This window comes from Manacus vitellinus, unplaced genomic scaffold, assembly GCF_001715985.3.
Source record: "Manacus vitellinus isolate BGI_N305 unplaced genomic scaffold, ASM171598v3 scaffold_61_pilon, whole genome shotgun sequence".
Lineage (NCBI taxonomy): Eukaryota > Metazoa > Chordata > Aves > Passeriformes > Pipridae > Manacus > Manacus vitellinus.
This window is the reverse complement of record NW_021940696.1, coordinates 1,333,970-1,353,322: the sequence shown is the minus strand read 5'-3', so window position 1 is coordinate 1,353,322 and position 19,353 is coordinate 1,333,970. Positions and strand designations below refer to the sequence as shown.

General features: G+C 46.4%; 1 protein-coding gene across 3 annotated transcripts in view; it reads left to right on the top strand.

The window, feature by feature from the left end:
- SLC4A11 (solute carrier family 4 member 11) overlaps window positions 1–19,353 on the top strand; it is a 93,730-nt gene that overhangs the window by 26,217 nt on the left and 48,160 nt on the right. For 2 of the 3 annotated variants that reach the window (XM_018083205.2, XM_018083203.1), the window contains exons 4-7: window positions 8,259–8,305; window positions 13,128–13,359; window positions 14,001–14,063; window positions 14,612–14,693. In XM_018083205.2, coding sequence (XP_017938694.1) covers window positions 8,259–8,305; window positions 13,128–13,359; window positions 14,001–14,063; window positions 14,612–14,693 — 424 coding nt within the window. The remainder of the gene's footprint in view (window positions 1–8,258; window positions 8,306–13,127; window positions 13,360–14,000; window positions 14,064–14,611; window positions 14,694–19,353) is intronic. The other variant, XM_018083206.1, reaches the window with a different exon arrangement.

Sequence of the window (19,353 nt, the reverse complement as noted above, 5' to 3'; positions counted from 1 at the left end):
TTGGACGGGGCTTGGAGCAACCTGGGCTAGTGGAAGGTGTTCCTGCCAGTGGCAGGGGCTTGGAACTGGATGATCTTGAAGGTCCCTTCCAACCCAAATGATGAGAAAATACACTTGCCTAATTTCTAGCAGGGAAAACCTCTGAGGTGACTTGGAACAAGATAAACAGCCCTGCTGTGATGTCTGTGAGCCTCAGAACATGTTCTGGTCGTCACAGATTGGTCTCTTGGCTGAACATGGTGTCCAGATTCTCTCCTGCTGGAGACTTTTTTGGGTGAGCTGCTGTGAGGTTGCTGCCCACCTTTGTATGGGGCTAAAACATCCAAAATTCCCATCTGGGGATGAGCTGGACCCCAGGTTCCAGGTGCTGGCAGGCAACTAAGTGGAATTACAGATGCAGTGACAGCTCTGCATCATCCTGTTGGTCTCCATGTATGTGCAGCTCTCCATGAGCATAATTGGATGCACTTCACTATAATTCTGTTTTAAAAAGATCCCTGTGTGGGATTAAGGTTTGAGCCAACAAAACATGGCACGGCCTTGTAAAACTCCAATAATTAACCATTGGCATGAAATGCTGGGCTGTGCACACGGATGTGTATGGAAAAGGATGGCTTGAAGAAATGTGGGGTTTAAGGTATGGCCTGTCTCACTTTTAATTAATACTGGCTGCCCTGGCATGGAATATTGAGCCCAAACCAGTGCAGATGTCAAAGCACTAAAATGCTGCCCAGTAGTGACTTTTGGGTCCCTTCTCCTGGGTGTTTTAGTGCTTCCTTGTGGTACCTGAAAAAAGGCTTTTTTATTATTATTATTCTGTTCTGCTTTTCATCCTTACAACTTAGGCTTTGGTGGTAAGATTTGTTTTCAGCAAATGTTAGCAGGTGTAACGTGAATGTAGGGCTTTATCTGAAGTTGGAGGCTTTTGGACCTGGGATCTGCATTTTTTGGAGGAAGATCAGGGTGGTTTTTAGGCTGTGACTTGTTCTGAAGTCACAGTAAATGTGTGCAAGTAAAATCACAGAATGGTTTGGATGAGAAGGGACCTTTTAAAGGTCATGTAGTCCAACCCCTCTGCAGTGAGCAGGAATGTCTTCCAGTAGCCCAGGTTGCTCCAAGCCCCGTCCAACCTGGCCTTAGACACTTCCAGGGATGAGGCAACCACAGCTTCTGTGGGCAACCTGTGCCAGGATCTCACCACCCTCATTGTAAAAGAACTTCCTCAGATCTAATCTGTATCAATCCTCTTTTGATTTGAAGGCATCCCTACTTGTCCTGTCACTCCATCCCTTGTCCAAAGTCCCTCTCCAGCTCTCTTGGAGCCCCTTAGGCACTGGAAGGGGCCCCAAGGTCTCCCTGGAGCCTTCTGTTTTCCAGGCTGAACACAACAGGAGCAGGGCTGTTACCTTTCCTGTGCTACAGGTGGAAAACTTGATGCTTTGTTCTCTGGTAATTTAATCTAGAGAGGATGAAGAGCATCAGTGAGAGTGGTGTGCAGTGGGGAAGAACTTCTTCCCTCTCCAGATCCATGGGCTACAATCTCTGCTTATTGCACAGCTCCCGGATTTGCTGTCTGGTGGCTTGCAGGCCCATGCATTTCCTATTCTCTCACCTAGATAGAAGTGCAGTAACACTTCAGTCTTAGTCAAACTCACATCCAGAGGGCATTTTGGGGGGGTTTTGGTGTGTTTTATATAAGGATTTTTCCATAAATCCCTTGGGAGCCTGGCTACAGGTCTACACACCTACGTTCCTTGTCGGGATAACAGAAGCCAGGGGATTCAACCACTTGCTGCTTTATCTGCAGCACACCTGGAATTGAATCTCTGCAAATAAATACAGCAGTTTGATTTAGGCTGAGCCTTAAATCTGTGGGCAGGTGATGCAAGTGAGCCTGGGAAGTGTGTGGGGGACACATCCTTGCCATCAGTCACAGCGTCCTTACCTTCTTGGCAGCTCCCTTAAATCAGCCAGGCATGTATTTTCATCATTGGGACTTTGTTTTTGCAGGTTGGGGCTCTAAAACAATTCATCTTCTCCTTCCCCGAATTGCAGCAGAGGGGTTTGCGCAGGATTTTTTTTCCCCCTCAACTCAAGCACAATTTATCAAGGATTTGTGGAGCTGCAGCTGCTCAACTTTTCCCACTTAGGGCTGATGCTCAGACTGGTGGGTTTAGAGGTGCCTGAAGCAGTTTTGGGGGAGAATAAGGCAGGGAAAAGCCAATTGGGAAGCAGGATGTGGCTTTGTCGGGGTGTGTGTGTGTGTGGAGGGGGGGGGAAGGAACGGAACACAATTTATGCTTCAGGAGAAATTAAAGCCTGTTCCACCCTGTGCACAATTGATCATCCCTAGATACAGAGAATCACCAGTTTCCTGTAATCTGCTCCAAAGGCACACACGTGCACGCCCGGCGCTGCTGCTGCTCCCGAAAAAAAACACGGCAGCCAAGCCCCGGCCCAGCCCCTGCCCAGATGACTTTTTTTTTCTTTTAAGGGGACGAGGAGAAAAGCTGGATGCTGGCGCCAAGGATATTCCAGGGAGAGTAGCGTCCCGAGACAAGTGGTCTGGACCTGAATGGGTATCACTCTGCACACAATAGTCACATTTCCTCACATTAATACCAAGGTCCTTTTTATGTCCCGAGGCACAATGCTGACCCACGCGTTCCATCTGATAACTCCTGTTTTAGCAGTTTGATGTCAGACTGGGATGTTGGGCTCCCGAAGGCTTCCTATACTCTAATGGAAAGTGGATATACCGATTGTGTGGCGGGGGAGGGACGGCCTCCCTCCGAGTTTCCTGAGGAGGGTGTTTTCAAAGCGCTGCTTAGGAAGCCGAGGGAGGTGTGTGTTTGGGGGGGTTGGGGTGGTGCTGCACGGAGGCAGCGCTTTCCCTTGGGTGCACTTCACCTTGCTGTTCAGAGCAGCTCTCCGTGGGATTTGGAGTGCCCTGTCCTTCTAATTGGCATGGAAAAGGCACCTTTCCCCCCATAAATTTAGTGACAAAACCCGCTGTGGGTTTTTTTCATAAAACATTTTGCTTTTGTAGCGTGTAGGTGCCACAGGTGGCACCGTGCTTGGCAGTCTTACCTTCCCAGAATCCCAGAATATGCAGAGTTGGAAGGGACCCACAAGGATCATCCAGTCCAACCCTCAGCCCTGCACGAGCCCATCCCCAGGAGTTACACCCTGTACCCCAGAGGATCATCCAAACCCTCCTGGAGCTCTGGCAGCCTTGGGGCTGCCCAACCACCTGGGCAGTGCCCAACCAGCCTCTGAGGGAAGCATGTATACATGTATACACCCCTTTCCCTGAGATCCACCTAAACCTCCCCTGACACAACTTCAGGCCATTCCCTCGGGTCCTGTCACTTGGCCCCGCAAAGGAGAGATCAGTGCCTGTCCCTCTTCTTCCTCTGGCTCTGTACAAGAGCCTTAGTCATTCCCTGGAGTCCCCTCTCTTTCCAGTTCCTCCACAGGGAAGTGTGAGGGGCTGGTCCTTCACCTGCCCAGGTGTTGTTGCTGCTCCACAATCCTGCAGCTGGTTGTTTATTCCCACCTGCCTTTAACATGCATGTCAGTTTGAGGGATGAACCCACTGACTTCAGGCTTTCTGCTGCAGCTCAGCCCATCACCCTGTCGTGGGAATGTGAGGTAATTAAGGCACAATTATTTATCTAACAGTATTTAACCAAAATTACTGAAATCTGGTGGGGATTAGCCCAGACTTGGCACAGCTATGACAGGACAGCAAAGCAAAGAATCCCTTTGAGATCCTACTTGTGCAATCCTTCACCGCCAGTGATGAGTTTGAGGTATCTCCTCTGCTCCTAACAAGCTCCTGTCATGCCATGTGCTGATGTGGTTTTATTTATATATTTTGAAGGCAGATTCTAAAAGCAGAACAGCTTTTGCTGCTCACAGTGTGGTTCAACACAAGCGGTCGAGGCTTAGATTTGCACAGACCCCTGATAAAAAAACAAGGATAAAATAGCTTTTCTTTAATGATAAGCCCCCCCTCCAAACTTTAAATACTTTTACCTACACCAGATCCTTGATATTTTTCAGAGAAAATCACGGAATGCTCATATAGTATTCTGCTCTGATTTATTTTACTGTACCATATATATATATAAAACATGCAAATGCACTGGGGAGTCTATGTAGATCTAAAGAAATGTGCACAGCCAAAAAAGTTCCTGCTCTCCAATTTCCACTCCTTTTATCTCAAAGGAAAATATTGTCCTAAGATGCTGCAGGCTTCCAGTGGTGGCTTCGCTCCAAAGGTTTTTGGGTCTTTTCAGGTGTTAAGGGCAGCACTGGGGACCTGTATGAGGGAAAGGGGATCCCAAGTGAAAGGAAATCTCTAAGGCAGGAGGTGAAAAGTCTTAACCTTTGGTATCTGACTTTTCAGGGGTTGTTTTCAGGGCTGTCTTTGCAGGGCACGTGTCATTAGCTAAGCAGGGGGCGGAGGGGGAAGCAATGAGAGGGAATTTTGTTTCGCAGGGATGTCATTAGGGCAGCTGGGATGAAACTGCCCTGGAGAACAGCAAATAAACTTCTGAGTATTAAATCTCCTCGTCCATGTTGAAGTTGGATGGGTCCTGTTCTGAAAACGGAGGGAAATAAAAACCCAGGGGGGCTCCACAGCACCCTGGATGTGCCAGCACGGGGCCACGGGAAGAGTCTGCTGTTGGCAATTCCTTGGGGTTGTCCAAAGTGAAGTGGCCTCCCAGGGAGTCACTTGGGTGCTCAGTGAGGCTGTGTGCCTGCATCCTAGGAATTGGGGATAGTGCTGCGTGCCTGCATCCCAGGAGTTGGGGATAGTGCTGTGTGCCTGCATCCCAGGAGTTGGGGATAGTGCTGTGTGCCTGCATCCCAGGAGTTGGGGATAGTGCTGTGTGCCTGTATCCTAGGAATTGGGGATAGTGCTGCGTGCCTGCATCCCAGGAGTTGGGGATAGTGCTGTGTGCCTGCATCCTAGGAACTGGGGATAGTGCTGTGTGCCTGCATCCTAGGAACTGAGGATAGTGCTGCGTGCCTGCATCCTAGGAACTGAGGATAGTGCTGTGTGCCTGCATCCTAGGAGTTGGGGATAGTGCTGCATGCCTGCATCCTAGAAGTTTGGGCCAGTGCTGCGTGCCTGCATCCCAGGAGTTGGGGATAGTGCTGCGTGCCTGTGTGCACGCCTCCCAGAAATTCGGGATATGCGTCGCCTTGATGTGGCTGCCAGGGGATGTCGGAGATGACTTTTTGGTTTTCCCCTGGGCAGGACCTGGAGCGGAGCCCAACAGATAAGGTCGGCCACCCCTGGCAGCTCTGCTTTAACTGTGTGTGAGGACAGAGGACAATGCCCGTGGCTCGCTCGCTTGCTTGCCTAAAATAGGCTTTTGCAGCCTGTTTTTGTCGAGCAAGGAGGGCCACAAAAATAGAAGATTTTACGTGGCCCTGAGCTCCTGTTTCTATTTAAATGTGTTTAATCCTGACATCCAGGTGTGAAACCTACTTATCACTCCTGTCAGTGAGACATAACTGCTGTGGTTGATGGGTAAATTCTAGGGTGAATCCCTAGTTTTCTGTATCCATTTTGTCTCCATGAAGGGCTTCTCTGGGGAGGTGCAAGGGTCAAGGGTGTGGAATCTTTTCACCCCCCTTAGTGATAGTGCCAGAGGAGGAGAAAATGGGTGGAAACTGATGGTGGTTGGTCTTGAGCTTTGGCCAAGCTGTCTCTCGATGGATATGACTTGGGCAACCTCACGGGGGTGTTGATTCCACATTGCCCTGCAGTAAATAAATGGATATTTAATATAAGCAAGGCAGAAGAGCACTTGAGAAGTCTCTGTGCATTCCCCCCCCCCCCATTTTTCACGTTCCAGTGGATTTGCTGCTATCCCTGAGTGCTATTTCAGCACTCCAGTGGCCATTTAAGATACCAGCCCAGAACTGGGATGGTCATATCCATCCATCTCTCATCCTGGATTAAATCTGAGCCGAAGTGTCGCTTGGATGAATGATGGATGAGGCTCTGGGCCTTCCAAAGCGTCACTTCCCTACCCAGAGCAGCTTTTTTTTTGAGAAGTTGGAAAGTTCCTGGTCCAACAGATGTAATTAGATGTTTTGGCTCGTGTCGATAAGGCAGCGCTTGGTGCTCATTCCAGCTGAGTACCTGAGAGAGCTGTCAGCAAAGATGGATTTACAATCCTTGTAAATACACCTTGAAGCTGATAAGAGGAACCAGGAGCTGCCTGATAAAAGGACAACATGAATTTCTGCAGCACTTCCATGCATCCACAAGGACAGGCTGCAGACCTCCCTTTACCATGTGCTTGCCGCTGTTCGGGGTTGTGGGTGGTTTCTTGTCTCTCCAGAACTATTTCTTTGCAAAGGCAGATAAACCAAAACATGTTTTCTCCTCGATGAATATTTATGGCCCCCAAATCTCCCTGCATACTTGTGCCTGCATAATTAGGCTGCCAGTTGAGTAACTGAGCGTTGGAGAACTACAAATGTAAGAGCCTGGGGAAAAGGCTTGATGTTTCTGGTTTATTTGGGTGCTTGCTTTTTAATAATGAATTGCACTTTTTGAGATGAAACAGCTTGTGTTTTCCAAAAAGACGTGTCAAAAGGCAGTAATAACTGGGACTGTTGCACCAGCAGACTTATCTAGTTAAGGGATGCTTTTAATCACGTGTACAGCATCCAAGTGAACTTTGGGAGAAGTTGGGTGATGTAACCAAGGCCCCTGAACCATCCTAGTTTGTTTAGGGCGAGATGAAGGCAATCCTTTTTCTTTTCTGCTGTGGTCAGCTCTGTTCCCAGTTTTGAGTTGGGTCTTTTAACCCCATCAGGCTTGAATTTCTGTTTGATCAAGGAGGATTTTGGCTAAAGCAGCTTTTTGTGTGCAAAAACTAATTGCCTTTTTTTTTTTTTTTTTTTTGGAGTTCTGGTGTTTTCATGGGAGTTGCATCCTCAGCTTAATTTTTGTGGAGTAGCCGGGCTGGGCTTGAAGGCATGTGGTCAGTCTGTGACATGGGATTGCAGCAGTTCTTACAGGATTTGGAAGTCCAAGTCTGGAAAGGAAGCAAAAGTGTCATCTGAAGAGCTGTAATTGTGTTATATGTCTGTACTTTTCCACAGCTTGGCCTCTGGAAAAGTTTTGGTCTTCAGTGGGATTTTTCCATGCTGCCTCTACTGCTCATTTCAATTAAAACTGTTCATGTGTTTCATGAATAATTTTGGTAGCAGCTCAGTCTCAGGGATTTTTTGGACAGTGTGAAAATGAGAATTTAAGAAGGATGCCAGGCTGGAAGAGTTCAAGGCCAGATTGGATGGGGATTGGAGCAACCTGGTCCAGTGGAAGGTCAACGAGATGGTCTTTAAGGTCCCTTCCAACACAAACAATTCCATGATTGTTTGCACAGACAGTGCCTGTGGTACAACTGATGCTACAGGGAAGCTGCTTTGGAAGCAAAGAGTTGGGAATGGGCTCGTGGCAAATACAGCTGGGTTTTATTTGGTTCTGTGGCTTGTACCCCAAAAAAATGCTCCATAGATACTCTAAGAAAATGTTAGTGTTGGCACTTGGAAGTTGGAACCGGGAATTTCCCGGGTTTCCCCCATCCCTGGATCTCGGCTGCGTATTAAGTGACATTTATAGTCTGTGAAGAGCAGTTTTCTTTCCCAAGGGCTGTTTCTTTACCCTTAGATTTATGGAGGCAGCGTGATGAGTTGACAGGACGTTAATGTGCTCGTCTTGGAGCGAGTGTGATCCCTCAGCCCCCTCCCTTGGAAGTGCCTGGGTGTCATTGTTGACTCCTTAACGAGGACAAGAAGGGTTTCCAAACGAGGGTGACTCATGCAATCTTAGCCTCAATCTATCAAACAGCAATGCACTGGATTAAATGATTACTTAAAAAGATTAGGAGTTAGTTTTTTGGGGAGGTAGGAGAAAAGAGTAAAAATACATAGGGAATCTGAATTTAAAAAAAGGAAAAAAAAAAGGGCAAAAACACAGCCAAAAAAAGCTGCAAGACACAATCCCCAGCTGATCAGATAATGCCAGTTCTGGGCTCTGTTCACGCTTCCAAAATGGGAGATGTTGTAGAAATTGAATCTCTGCTTTTCTGTAGAGATCATCCTCTGCCAAGAGAGTGATGCTTCACCTCGTCCTGAGCCTTCTGCTCAGCTCCTGCTGCCTCTCAGGTACCTGTGACAGTAACACTTTTCTGATTGGGTTTTTTTTTTTCCCCTCTTTCCAGCTGAAAGTGAAAGTGCTGGCTGCGTGTTACTGCACACATCAAGGAAGGTAAGTAGGAACACTGTGTGTTCAAATTGTTGTTTTTTCATTATCTAGAAGTACAGAAAAGGATCTTGAAACACCCTGTGGGGCTGTTTGTTGCTGGCCTGAGCAAGACATAAATAATTCCTTTCCTGACTTCTTCTTTCCTTTAATTCCTCTGCCTTTTAAAACCTGAAAAGCCACGTGCTGATTGTTCTCCGAACAATTTCCCCTTAATTCTGATATTTCTGCTTCTTTTTGTCCCAGACAATTCCTTGACATGTTAATTTATCACTTTTCCTCCTACAGTGCCTGCACAGGGATCCAAGAGGACGAGGTTCAGGCTGCTGAGCTCCTCTGGAGCTGAAAGCAGAGACACCCAGTAGACATTGCTGGGATTTGGTTTCCTGTTTATTCCAGCTAATCAGCTCTGCCTTCAGGAGCTTCAGCAGAAGTGAAATACCTGGAAACAAGCAGGCTGGGGAGGATGATTAGGGGACTACACTTAGTTTACACTGGTCTTGAGGCCGTAACTCAATAAGCTGGAAGTGCAGAAACCCCTCATATAGGCTGTTACTGCAAACCTCCTGCTAGGGGAGAGCACAGGGAGGAATTAGGTTGATATTTTGGTATCTCCCTTGTGAGGGTGGTGAGGCCCTGGCACAGGTTGCCCAGAGAAGCTGTGGCTGCCCCTGGATCCCTGGAAGTGTCCAAGGCCAGGTTGGATGGGGCTTGGAGCAACCTGGGCTAGTGGAATGTGTCACTGCCCATGGCAAGGTGTAGAACTGGAGGATGTTTAAGTCCCTTCCAACCCAAACCATTGTATGATTCTGTATTTAACACCACCCAAAGTTTGGTCTTTAGGGTTGTGAGGCTCATGGTGCTTTAAGTTATCTTGACTCTGCTGTTTGGAGGGACTGACTGTGTGCATGGAAACTTGGATCACTGATCCTGGTAAATCATAGAATCATTTATGTTGGAAAAGCCCTCCAAAATCACCAAGTCCAACCCTACTGCCAAACCCACCACCTAAATCATGTCCCCAAGTGCCACTTGGCTTTTAAATCCCTCCATGGCTTGGTGACTCCACACAGACCTGGGCAGCCTCTTCCAATGCCTGAGATCATGGATTGCACTTGAGGTTTTAATCTGTGCACAAAAACCTTGGGGGCTTTTTGGGGAATCCCAGAGAGCCCTGTAATTCTGCTTTGCTTTAGACCTCTAAGACAGCTCAAATCCTGAAAAGATATTCCTGGAGGCTGAATTGGGTAGTGGGAGGAAAATGTGTGATAGCTTTAGAAACCTTTCTCTCAAGTTAAAAATACCCAAAGCAAATAGAAACCAAAGAAAACACTACCCAAAAACCCCCCACCACTACCAAAAAAAATTAAACATTGTTTGATACAGAATCACAGAAGTTAAACTAAGCTATTCCATGCTCAGGAATGGAAATGTCTTGATCAATAATTTGTCTTGTCTAAAACTGGTGCCAGGGTTCTCAGTTGTATCCACTTGACTGAGAGTAACCTAAGAACTTAATCACTTAAAGTGCAAATTCTAAGCCCAAATGCAGGATCTGCCTCTGATAAGAAATAGTTGGGAACTGCCAGCACATAAGTGTCTCTCCTGTTTTGTTTTTCCTTTTCAGAGCTGTAGAATTCCTGCTTTTTCTGGCCTGTGGTTCATGCTTGAGCATTTTAACTTGCCGTTGAGCCACAAATACCAGAGGGCTTTAGCAGGGCTTGAGAAAAGATACTACTGCCAGATTTTGCCTCCAGGGAGGATGAGTGGAAATTTTGTGCTTCAAATGCAAAGGAAATTGAGACCTGACTCATGGAGGAGATGCCTCCAAGTGTCTGGGGAGGGGGAATCACCAGCAGAGAAGTGGTTGGGACAGAAGTTTTATGTGGAGGTGCTTCTCTGTGTGGTGTCCCTGTCTCTGGTGGGTTCCTGTGGTTCTTGGGTTGCTTGAGAAGTGCTGGAAGGTCAGTCTGGACCTTGGGCAAGTCGTTATCTGGACAACTTGACATAAATAAGGAGAAGCTCCTTGACATGGTTTGAACTATTTAATCACCATCATGGTGTGGTTTTGAGGGAATTGGCCCAAGGGACCATGGCAGCAGTAGGTGTTTGCTCAGGAGAACGTGCTTTTTGGACAGCCATTGTGAGGCTATTGCAGGGGCTGTAAGTGGAGGTGTTCTCCAGAGCAGACAGCCAGGAGAGTTCTTGCATTTTGGCCCTTGTTGATGAAGTTAGAGTGTGCAACATAGGCCAGGAGACCTGCCTGAAGTCAGGGGAGGCTGTTTCTTCCCCCCTCCCTTTTTTTTTTCTTGGAACGAGAGCCTATGTTCCTGCCACGGTGCAGCTTTGCAATCAAGGCTACCTGATGATATTAAACTGGAGATTGGGTAGCTGGCTTAGGTTTCTTGCTGAGCAGTTTCCAGCATCGAGTTTCCAGCATCAAATATCCTGGTGTGACTTGACTATCTGGCTAAAAATATTAGGGAAGGAGCAATCATTAATCTCTCCTGAAACCAGCGGGTGTCCTGACTGGAACAGTTCTGTCTGAGCTGTTGCAGAGGCTTTGCTGTGCCACTGCTTCCTCTAATTTGATTTTGGGGTGTCTCAGGGAGTGATGGATTTCTGTCCTTTCACACTGGCTACTTGCCTTGTGATGTTTAATGTGCAAAACCCTTTTCAAGCTGACAGATGGAAAGTTTAGGTTGGATGTTAGGAAGGGGTTCTTGGCTGAGGGGTTGAGGCCCTGGCATTGGTTCCCCAGAGAAATTGTGGCTGCCCCTGAATCCCTGGAAGTATCCAAGGCCAGGTTGAACAGGGCTTGGAGCGACCTGGACTAATGGAAGGTGTCCCTGCCCATGGCAGGGGGTTGGAATGAGATGATCTTTAGGAACCCTTTCAATCCAAAGCATGCTGTGGTTCCATGATATCTTCCCTAATGTTATGGGAGCGATAATAAGGAGGGATAGTGCCCCTATTTCTTGTAATGACCAGGAGCAGGGGAATCAAATAGGGCTGAGGCATGGAAAATTACTTTGCCAAGGCATTGCCTGAAGCCTGTGGCAGAGCTGGAGCTGAATCCTTCTGACTTGCAGTAAGCTGCTGATGGTGCTGTCACGCACAGCTCGCTGCAGGATCAGTGTTGATTGAGATGATGTGGGCAGATAAGCCACGTGAATGCCTTTGACTAATTCTTCCTGTCCCTCAGCTGCCCCTCAGCTTCCTCCTTCCACTCTTCAGCTTCACTCCTGATGCCCTCAGCCTTCCTCACACCCCTTCCATCCAGCCTGTGAAATCCTGTCTGGGTCATTTGGCCCAGGAATTGCCTCCTGGGTTGGCCTCTGCCAGAGAGGCTGAAACAAGTTGTTTTTGGGAGGTGGTTGCTGGTCCTGTGGTGCCCCCATGAACACCCTGTGTCACAGAGGTGGTGATGGGTGTTTTAATCTGCTCTCTTGCCATGATAATTCGAGACAGACCCAACTGCTTGCACCTCTTAGGTGGAGTTGTAGCTGTGTCACTGTCTCCTCTCTGACGAGCAGATGGTTACAAAGCCTTGGGGGGAGTGGGAGCTGAAATCCTTCAGAGCATCCTCCCTCTCAAATGCTGTGTAAGGAGTGATTGATGCAAAGTAAAACAGTGCTAATTGCGATGGATGTGTACTGACAACTTGATAGTTGCTGTGATAATTACAGTAATTAGGGAGATGGCAGCATTTTTTTCCCCTGTGTCTAGGCTATAAATGGAAAAGGTAGGGAGAGTGTGCATGGAAGGAGGGGATCCATGAGTCAAGCTCTGGGATGGCCCTGTACCTTGGGGGACAATGTGCCATGGTCCTGGCTGGGGAGGCAGCTCGGTGTCAGATTTGTGATGGCAATTCAGAGCTTGATTCTTGCTGAGCTTAAAGAGAACCGAGGGTTTAAATGTATCCTGACAATCTGGTTCCCAGCATCATGGAGTCAAGCCTGGCTGCTTTCCCATCAGAAGGAAGATCTGTATAACAAAGTGCAGTTCCCATTTCCTCGCTCAATCTTAAGCCGTTGAAGGAGAGGACAGGACTGACACTCCCTCCTGACCAGTGCTGTGTGTGTGGAATTCCAAGGATGTGCAATGGGAATGACACATCTATAATTTGATCACTCCATTAATTGACTTCACAGCTGACAAATACAGAAAGGAGTTGAGGTTCTGGAATACACCATGTTTGTGTGTCTCATCTCCAGGCCAACAAGTCTGAGACAGCAGAAGGAACCAGCAGAGAGCTGAGACAGTTTCAACCATCTTTTTATTGTATTTATGTTGATTCAAAGTGAAATGTTATGCACAGAGGAAGAAAACTTCCTTGGCTATGGGAACAGTAAGAGTTTAGGAAGTGTTAAAAAAAAAGATGATGGACTGGATGGTATTCCCCACCTCCCACTTCAGGCTCCCTAACTGGGAGCAGATGGTTCCCAGTTTGAGATTCATACTGGTTATTTTTCATGCTGCTGAGCTTGGAGTCCATTTCTCCCAAATATCTGTCCCATGTTTCTTGAAAATTCTTGAATTATTTAAACCTACAGAGGATTTCAAATGCTACCTCAAGCATTTCTGCTTTTTGGCAAACTTATGTGCTTTATCCTAGGCAGAAGAAAAACCCTATTTTTTTTTTTTAAATTCTGCTTTTTATGTCTGGGTGTAAATGGCAGCTGGGCATTCACTGATGGGCACTCTGTTAAGACAAGCTTTGAAAATGCAAACCTTCAGTGCATTAATGCATAAAACTCATTTTACTTGTGTAACATGAACTGCTCGTGAAGGACAATGTCTGATCTCTGATCTTTCCTTAACACAGTACCTGAAATTAAAGAATTTTGAGGAGGAAGTCAGAGCCCAGCGAGACCTGGATGGGTTCCTGGCCAGAGCCAGCATCATCCTGGATGAAACAGCCACGTCCTTGGACGATGTTCTTCGGGAGATGCTGCGACACTTCGCCGAGGATCCCGAAAACATGGAGCCGAGCTGCAACTTTGAAAAAATCATGAGCACTTTATTCACAGATTCAGGGACCCCACGGGAAGGCAACGGTAATGAGCCCTTGATTTCCTTCTGCTGGTGGGCTGCTGTTGGTTTGCCATCCTTTGCATTGTGGTGGTGTGTTGAACCCTCCCTGTGTGGTCCCCAGGCTTGCATGCTGCATGTGACACTGTGGGTTGATTGCTCCATGTCACTCTGACTGAAGGGTCTCACATCTCCAGGGTTTTTGTGTTTTGGTGGAGTCCTGCCCCCTGTTTCATTAAAATGACACATTGTGGTGTTCTCTGGGGTGAGAAGTCCACAGCACCACAGTGTCTTGTCTGTGTGGACCCTTTGGGTGTGCTTGTCCTCAGACAAGTGTCTACTCTTCAGCCAAGAGACTCTTGCTGGTGTCTCTTCTGAAATGATTCCTTTGCCTTGTGATTCTCCACCTGAATTCACACAGGCTGGGGAATTTGGCCTGCTCTGGATGAGCCTCTGGGGAGGGTTGAGCCTTTGTGTTGCTCCCAGCCCACTGGAGGAGACAAAAGACTTTGTTTTCCTCCAGAAACTCACTCAGGGCATCCCAGGCCAAAGTTGTTGGCTCCTGTGTCACCTTAAACTGTCAGCAAATGTCGTAGTGTAGTCTAAAACATAGCTGCCTTTTAGCCCAAGATGTGAAGAAGCTTAACTGAGCATTGTTTCTCTGTAGGCACCCCTGATGTTTCAGAGTCAACAGGAATGAATAAACAAACATGTACATCGCACCACAAATGTAACTGTCACAGCCTGAGTGAATTTGTTTAACAGATATGTCGAGTCCTGAGCATGTAGTAAGCATGTTCATGCTTTGGTTACTTCTTGCTACCTGTCCTAGAGCTTCGCATTTAGAATCTTTAATTTAGGCTTTCTGCCAATAAAGAGAAAAATGTAAGTAGTGCCATGAAATAGTGTGAGAGCAGTAGTTGGGAAGAGGGGGAGAGAGGGCAGGGGATTGGGAAGGCCATGCCTCTTCCAGTCCTGTCTCTGTGTGTGTGTTGGATAATGCTAATCTAATAACCTAATACTGCTGCAGTAGGGTGATGTTGGGAGGAGAAAGCAGCTTCCTTTCCAAGCCATGAATAGTTTAGGGACAGAATTCAAAAGCAGCAGGACAAATGTTTCCACCTTTTCTCTGTCAGCCCCCCCACCCCACCCCTGCCTAAATCCACTGTGCAGATAGGAATGCTTGGGATTAGTCCTTCCATTTGAAAAGGAGATGTTATTTACAGTCACAAACCAAGCCTGGACAGCCTGTAACACTTCCCTCTCTTCTTTTCCTAGTTCACCTCTTATCAGATACGATCCAAGGGGTCACAGCGACAGTCACAGGGGTGCAGTATCAGCAGTCCTGGCTCTGTATCATGTAAGTACCTGGACTGGATGTACAAGATCCACTGGCTGCCCAAAACTTGTAAATTTGTCTGCTTTTGGGGAGAATAAGAGGTTCAGAATGTACCTTTTTGTGTTAAGGTGGTGATGCCTTTTCCATCCATCCAGGGGTTGAATGGTGGCACATGTCTTACAGTGTCTTTCTGCAGGGGAAAAAAGTAGTGATAATAAAGTTAATATTAAATGAGATGTGAATCAGAAAAAACATCAAGGTGTTTAAGTTATCTTAGAGAAAGCAATACAGTTGACAGTGGGATCCCAGTCTCAACTTTAGGCTGCTCCTCTTTGCAAATCAACCTGGGCAGAGGTGACCACAGTCTCTCCAGGGCATTAAGCTCTTGGATGCTGTAGAAATCCGGTGTTAACAAGCTAAGAATGCTGAAAAATGAGACAGAAAATGGTAATTACTGAGAAACGCTAATAAAGGAGCTTCTCAAAGGGACAGGCAAACTGGTTCATGGAATGCTTTCCCTGCCAAAGTCTGGGAGCTTGTACCAAAAGATTTCTGAGGTCCTTTGATGGAAACATCTAAACTTTGTGACTGAAAATTGAAGTCAGACATTCCACGCTCTTTAGACACTGATTACTTTGTCTGACAATTAATTCAGACGCTGATTAATTGTCAACACTGTTAAACATTGGAGTGGGCCCTTAAGACAGTAGGGACCCTGTCACCTGGGATTTATGAGGCGTGGTGGCTTCTCCCCAGCTTCTTCCACTTGACCAAAGCTGGGTTTTGAAGTCATTGTTTCAAAGTCAGGCATGTGGGGTGAGCCAGACTGGCCTTGCACAAAGGACAGGCCAGGACCTGGCTCACTGAGCCAACCCAAGCAGTGCCATTTTCACTCTGTCTCTTGCTTTAAGCATATGCAGAATCCAAGTCAAGTTGTCAAGAAATATGTTAATTCCCAGAGAAATTACTGGGATATGTTGGAGAGGTGCCTAAAGGCAGGCACATGTTTGAGCCTTCACAGCCAGTTTGCTGGGACAACTGTCACAATAGCTTTCCTTCCACTGGCAATTCTTCCCCTGCCCTTTGCTTATGGCTGGGAAAAATGGGGAGGATTTTGCCTTGGAAATAGATGATTTAAAAAAACAAGGCGAAAAAGCCCCAAACAAAATAACACCAAAATAACACCAACACCCTTGTTTTTAATCTCTTATGAAAGAGAAAGATGTGATCTCAATGTGAAAAAAGAAACAGTTCCATATCAGGGCTGTGTGCTGTGAAATAAGTGATGAACTGGATGATCTCTGTGCTCCATGTGCTCTACTTTTACACCAGGCATGTACAGAGCAGCTTGCACAAAGAAAATGAGTTTATAAAGTAAAATGCCCTCAGCCAGGAGGACTTTGGAGCAGTTTTCTCCACTTTGGGTGCTGTGGGGAGCAGCCATAAGGATATGAACATCCTGCTGATGTAGAGGGTGGAATTTTCTACTGTGGGATGTGACACAGCTCTGTATGGAGGGGTTTGGAGAGTGTTGACTTAATGACAAAGCATTCTAGAGGTCTCAATACAAAGGCTGTGGTTACACACATGAGACTGGAAAGGGTGGGTTCAGCCTCTTGTGGAAAGGGAGCCAAAGCTTTAAATGCATCCATGTGAGTAATCCTGGCTTCCAAGACAAGAGATGATTTGAAAAATAAGCTCACAGCCCGAAGGTGTCTTGTGCAAAACTTTCCTTGTTTCTTCCTTTTGTTGCTCTGAAGAGGCAGAAGAAAGTGGTGGGAAAGCAGTGATGAGTTATTAACTATAATTATCTAATTATTGCACTGTATTTCTGCTGGAGCTATTGTGCAACAGATTGTGAGCCATATTTTTAGGTCTTACATTTTTCTTGAAGTCAGATTGCAAAACAACTTCCCAACCTCTGAAGTAAAAGGAATTTGTTGATTGAAAAAAAAAGAATTTCCGTATGAGTGGGAAGGACCTTTAAGATATCTTGCTGTTCTTTATCCTTGCATTTAGTCTGTACTCTTTGCTAAATTTTAAATCAGCCCTGCTGGGTTTGTGCAGCTTAACCAACATTTTATTCCTAGTGGATGAGATAAATAGAGTATCGTGATGGGATTTTATTAATGAGGAAGAGCAGCTCGGAGAGGTGGTTTTGGTGGTGTTGCTTCTGCACTGATTATGAGGGGAAATTACAGCTGAAGTGAGCTTGGAGTCAGAGAGAAAGAACTTGTGTAGGATTTTTGCTGAGTGGTGCAGAAGAACATTCCTAATGGAAATAAAAACGGGTTTCCCTCTCTTCTGTGCTGGAAAGGAGGCCCTTCTTTCTCTCCTGACTTATCCTCAGTGGGAAGAGCAGTGGGGAAAATGTGGGGTTGAAATAGCTGTTCTGCTTCTTTTGGAATTGGTGCTTTCCTGATGGTTTCAGGTCTAGTGAGGCTCCAGCAAGGCTGGGTTTACCACATGGATCTGGGCTTTATCCTCATGGCAGAACAAACCCTCAGGGAATTGAAGATCTCGAGGTTTGAATGTTCCACTCAAGTCCAGGAAAAGCGTTTTCTGATTCATAATTGGCTTTAGGGGTGGTTTAGTCCAGAATGCCCCAAACCTGATCTTGCTGAAGCCATCCCAGGATACATAAAACTTAGGGAAACCTTGAGATCCTTCCATTAAAATGAGAGCTGGGAGTAGCAGAGCCCTGCATTGCCCCAGGGATCAGCAGGGTTCAGCTCTGGGAGAATGAAGGTTGAAGAATCACCACATATTTGTGTCTGTGGTGACTTTCTAACTAGAAAGCAAATATTCAGGGTTACAGATGAGCTTCCTCAGTCCAGGAAGTGCTCTCATACCTCAGAAACCATGGGCACAACTCTTCTTGTCCCTCCTATTCATAACATTTGCCAGAACAGGAAGGCACAGACTGGGATGGAGATCTCTTTCTGCTTCACTGTGAAGCTGCTGGTTGTTGTTTCATTAGAGAACCTGGGATGAGGTCCTGTCCCAGAATGAGGGATGCTGAACTGTTTTCCTTGGTTATTTATCCATGAGGAAGCTCAGCTGTTGGTGGGACCTCCAGGAGATACTTTGATGCCCCTCCATGAAGTGACTGAACCAGGTAGAGGCACTGCCAGGAAGGAGCTCAGAATTCCCCATGAACCACCCAGCAGTGCCATGATCCAGAACGTGCAGGGGTAAACTTGGATGCTTTGCATGTCTGGCTTGGGAAGGGTGGGGAAGAAACTCCTGTGAGAGCCACCAGTTTTGGTGTTCCACAGTTCTGTGGCTCAAAAAGCCCAAGGAAACCCTCCCTTATCCAGGGGAGGGAATATGAACAAGTGTCTCTTGTCACAAGCCACTTCCTTCTTCCACTGCTGAAATATGGAGGTGAAAAGGCCTAAATTTTCATGTTTTCCCTTGGAGTGAAGGATTCCTGATGTTAAAGGAACTCTTGACTGGGTGCTGGTGGATCTCTGTCCCTGGTGTCCTCCAAGGAGAAATCCAGCTGTGTGGGTCATGGAGCAAATGCTCTCTGAGCTGAGTTGGAACTCCCAGGCATCACAGCTTCCAGGCTATATTCTCCTTGCCAGGAGATAAGTATAATTGCTTATTTTCAAAGCTGAATCTTTAGGAAAACATGCAAGCAAGCTGCTTCAGAGTCTGGATTGAGCAGTTGGAGCACCATTTCCTTTGGCTGGATGGATAAGGCACATGGATTGGTGAAGGACTTATTTTCAGTGCATTGAACTTGTTTGCTAAAACTGTTTTAACAGGCAGAGCAGAGGGGGGAAAAAGCCTCTCTGCAAGCAGAGAGTGGTTTAGTGGTTTGTGTGCTCTGTGTTGCTATAAAATTTCTTACCCTGATGTTGTGGTGTCATGGCAGTGATTCCTGTGGAGGATTTGAACTTGGAAAAACCCAGGTAGCCTTTCAGAAATGGGTATTGTGAGATTATGTGGGATAACAAGCTGTTCAAAAAGAGTCAAATTTGTGTAGTAAATTCCAGATTTAATGTCTAACTGATGTTTGTGTGAAAGGTGTTTCCAGTGTCTCTCTCAACAGAGGTAATGCAAAGCCTATTTTGTGTGTTTAAGGATTTTTCCAGAGGTCTGTGGGTCTATGGAAAAGTCATGTTGTTTCTGATTGAGCTGTTGAATAGATTTCCAATAGAGATGCTTCAGTTACTGTGTATTCCTCACATTATCCCCTTCTTTTAAAGGGCAAAACGGGAAATTAAACAGTTTGATTCTTTAAAACAAATATTTTCCTTTAGAGGAATGATTACAAGCTTTGGAGTCCTGTAAACAAGAGCCTCTTCTCCAGAATTTACAAACTTCTTCTCCCAAGTGTTCTTTAGGCTCAGAGAACTGCATAATTTTCTTTTAAGGGCCTCTCCACCCTGGTTGGGTTTTCCCAGATTATGCTGGAGAGATGAAGCTCTTGCAGGTGCTGTTGTATGACAAGAAAGTCTCAAATTCAAACCCTGCATTAGGAATGTGGGTCCTGAAGGAGAAAGATGGATTGTTTTAGTGCCTGTAGGGTGTTCACAGGGAGGAGATGTCTCCTTAGGGAATCATTAGGGTTAGTAAAGAGCTGTAGGATCATCAAGTCTGACCAACACCATGATGTTCACCACTAAACCATGTCCCCAAGTGCCACATCTATCACCTGCCAAGGGTTCTT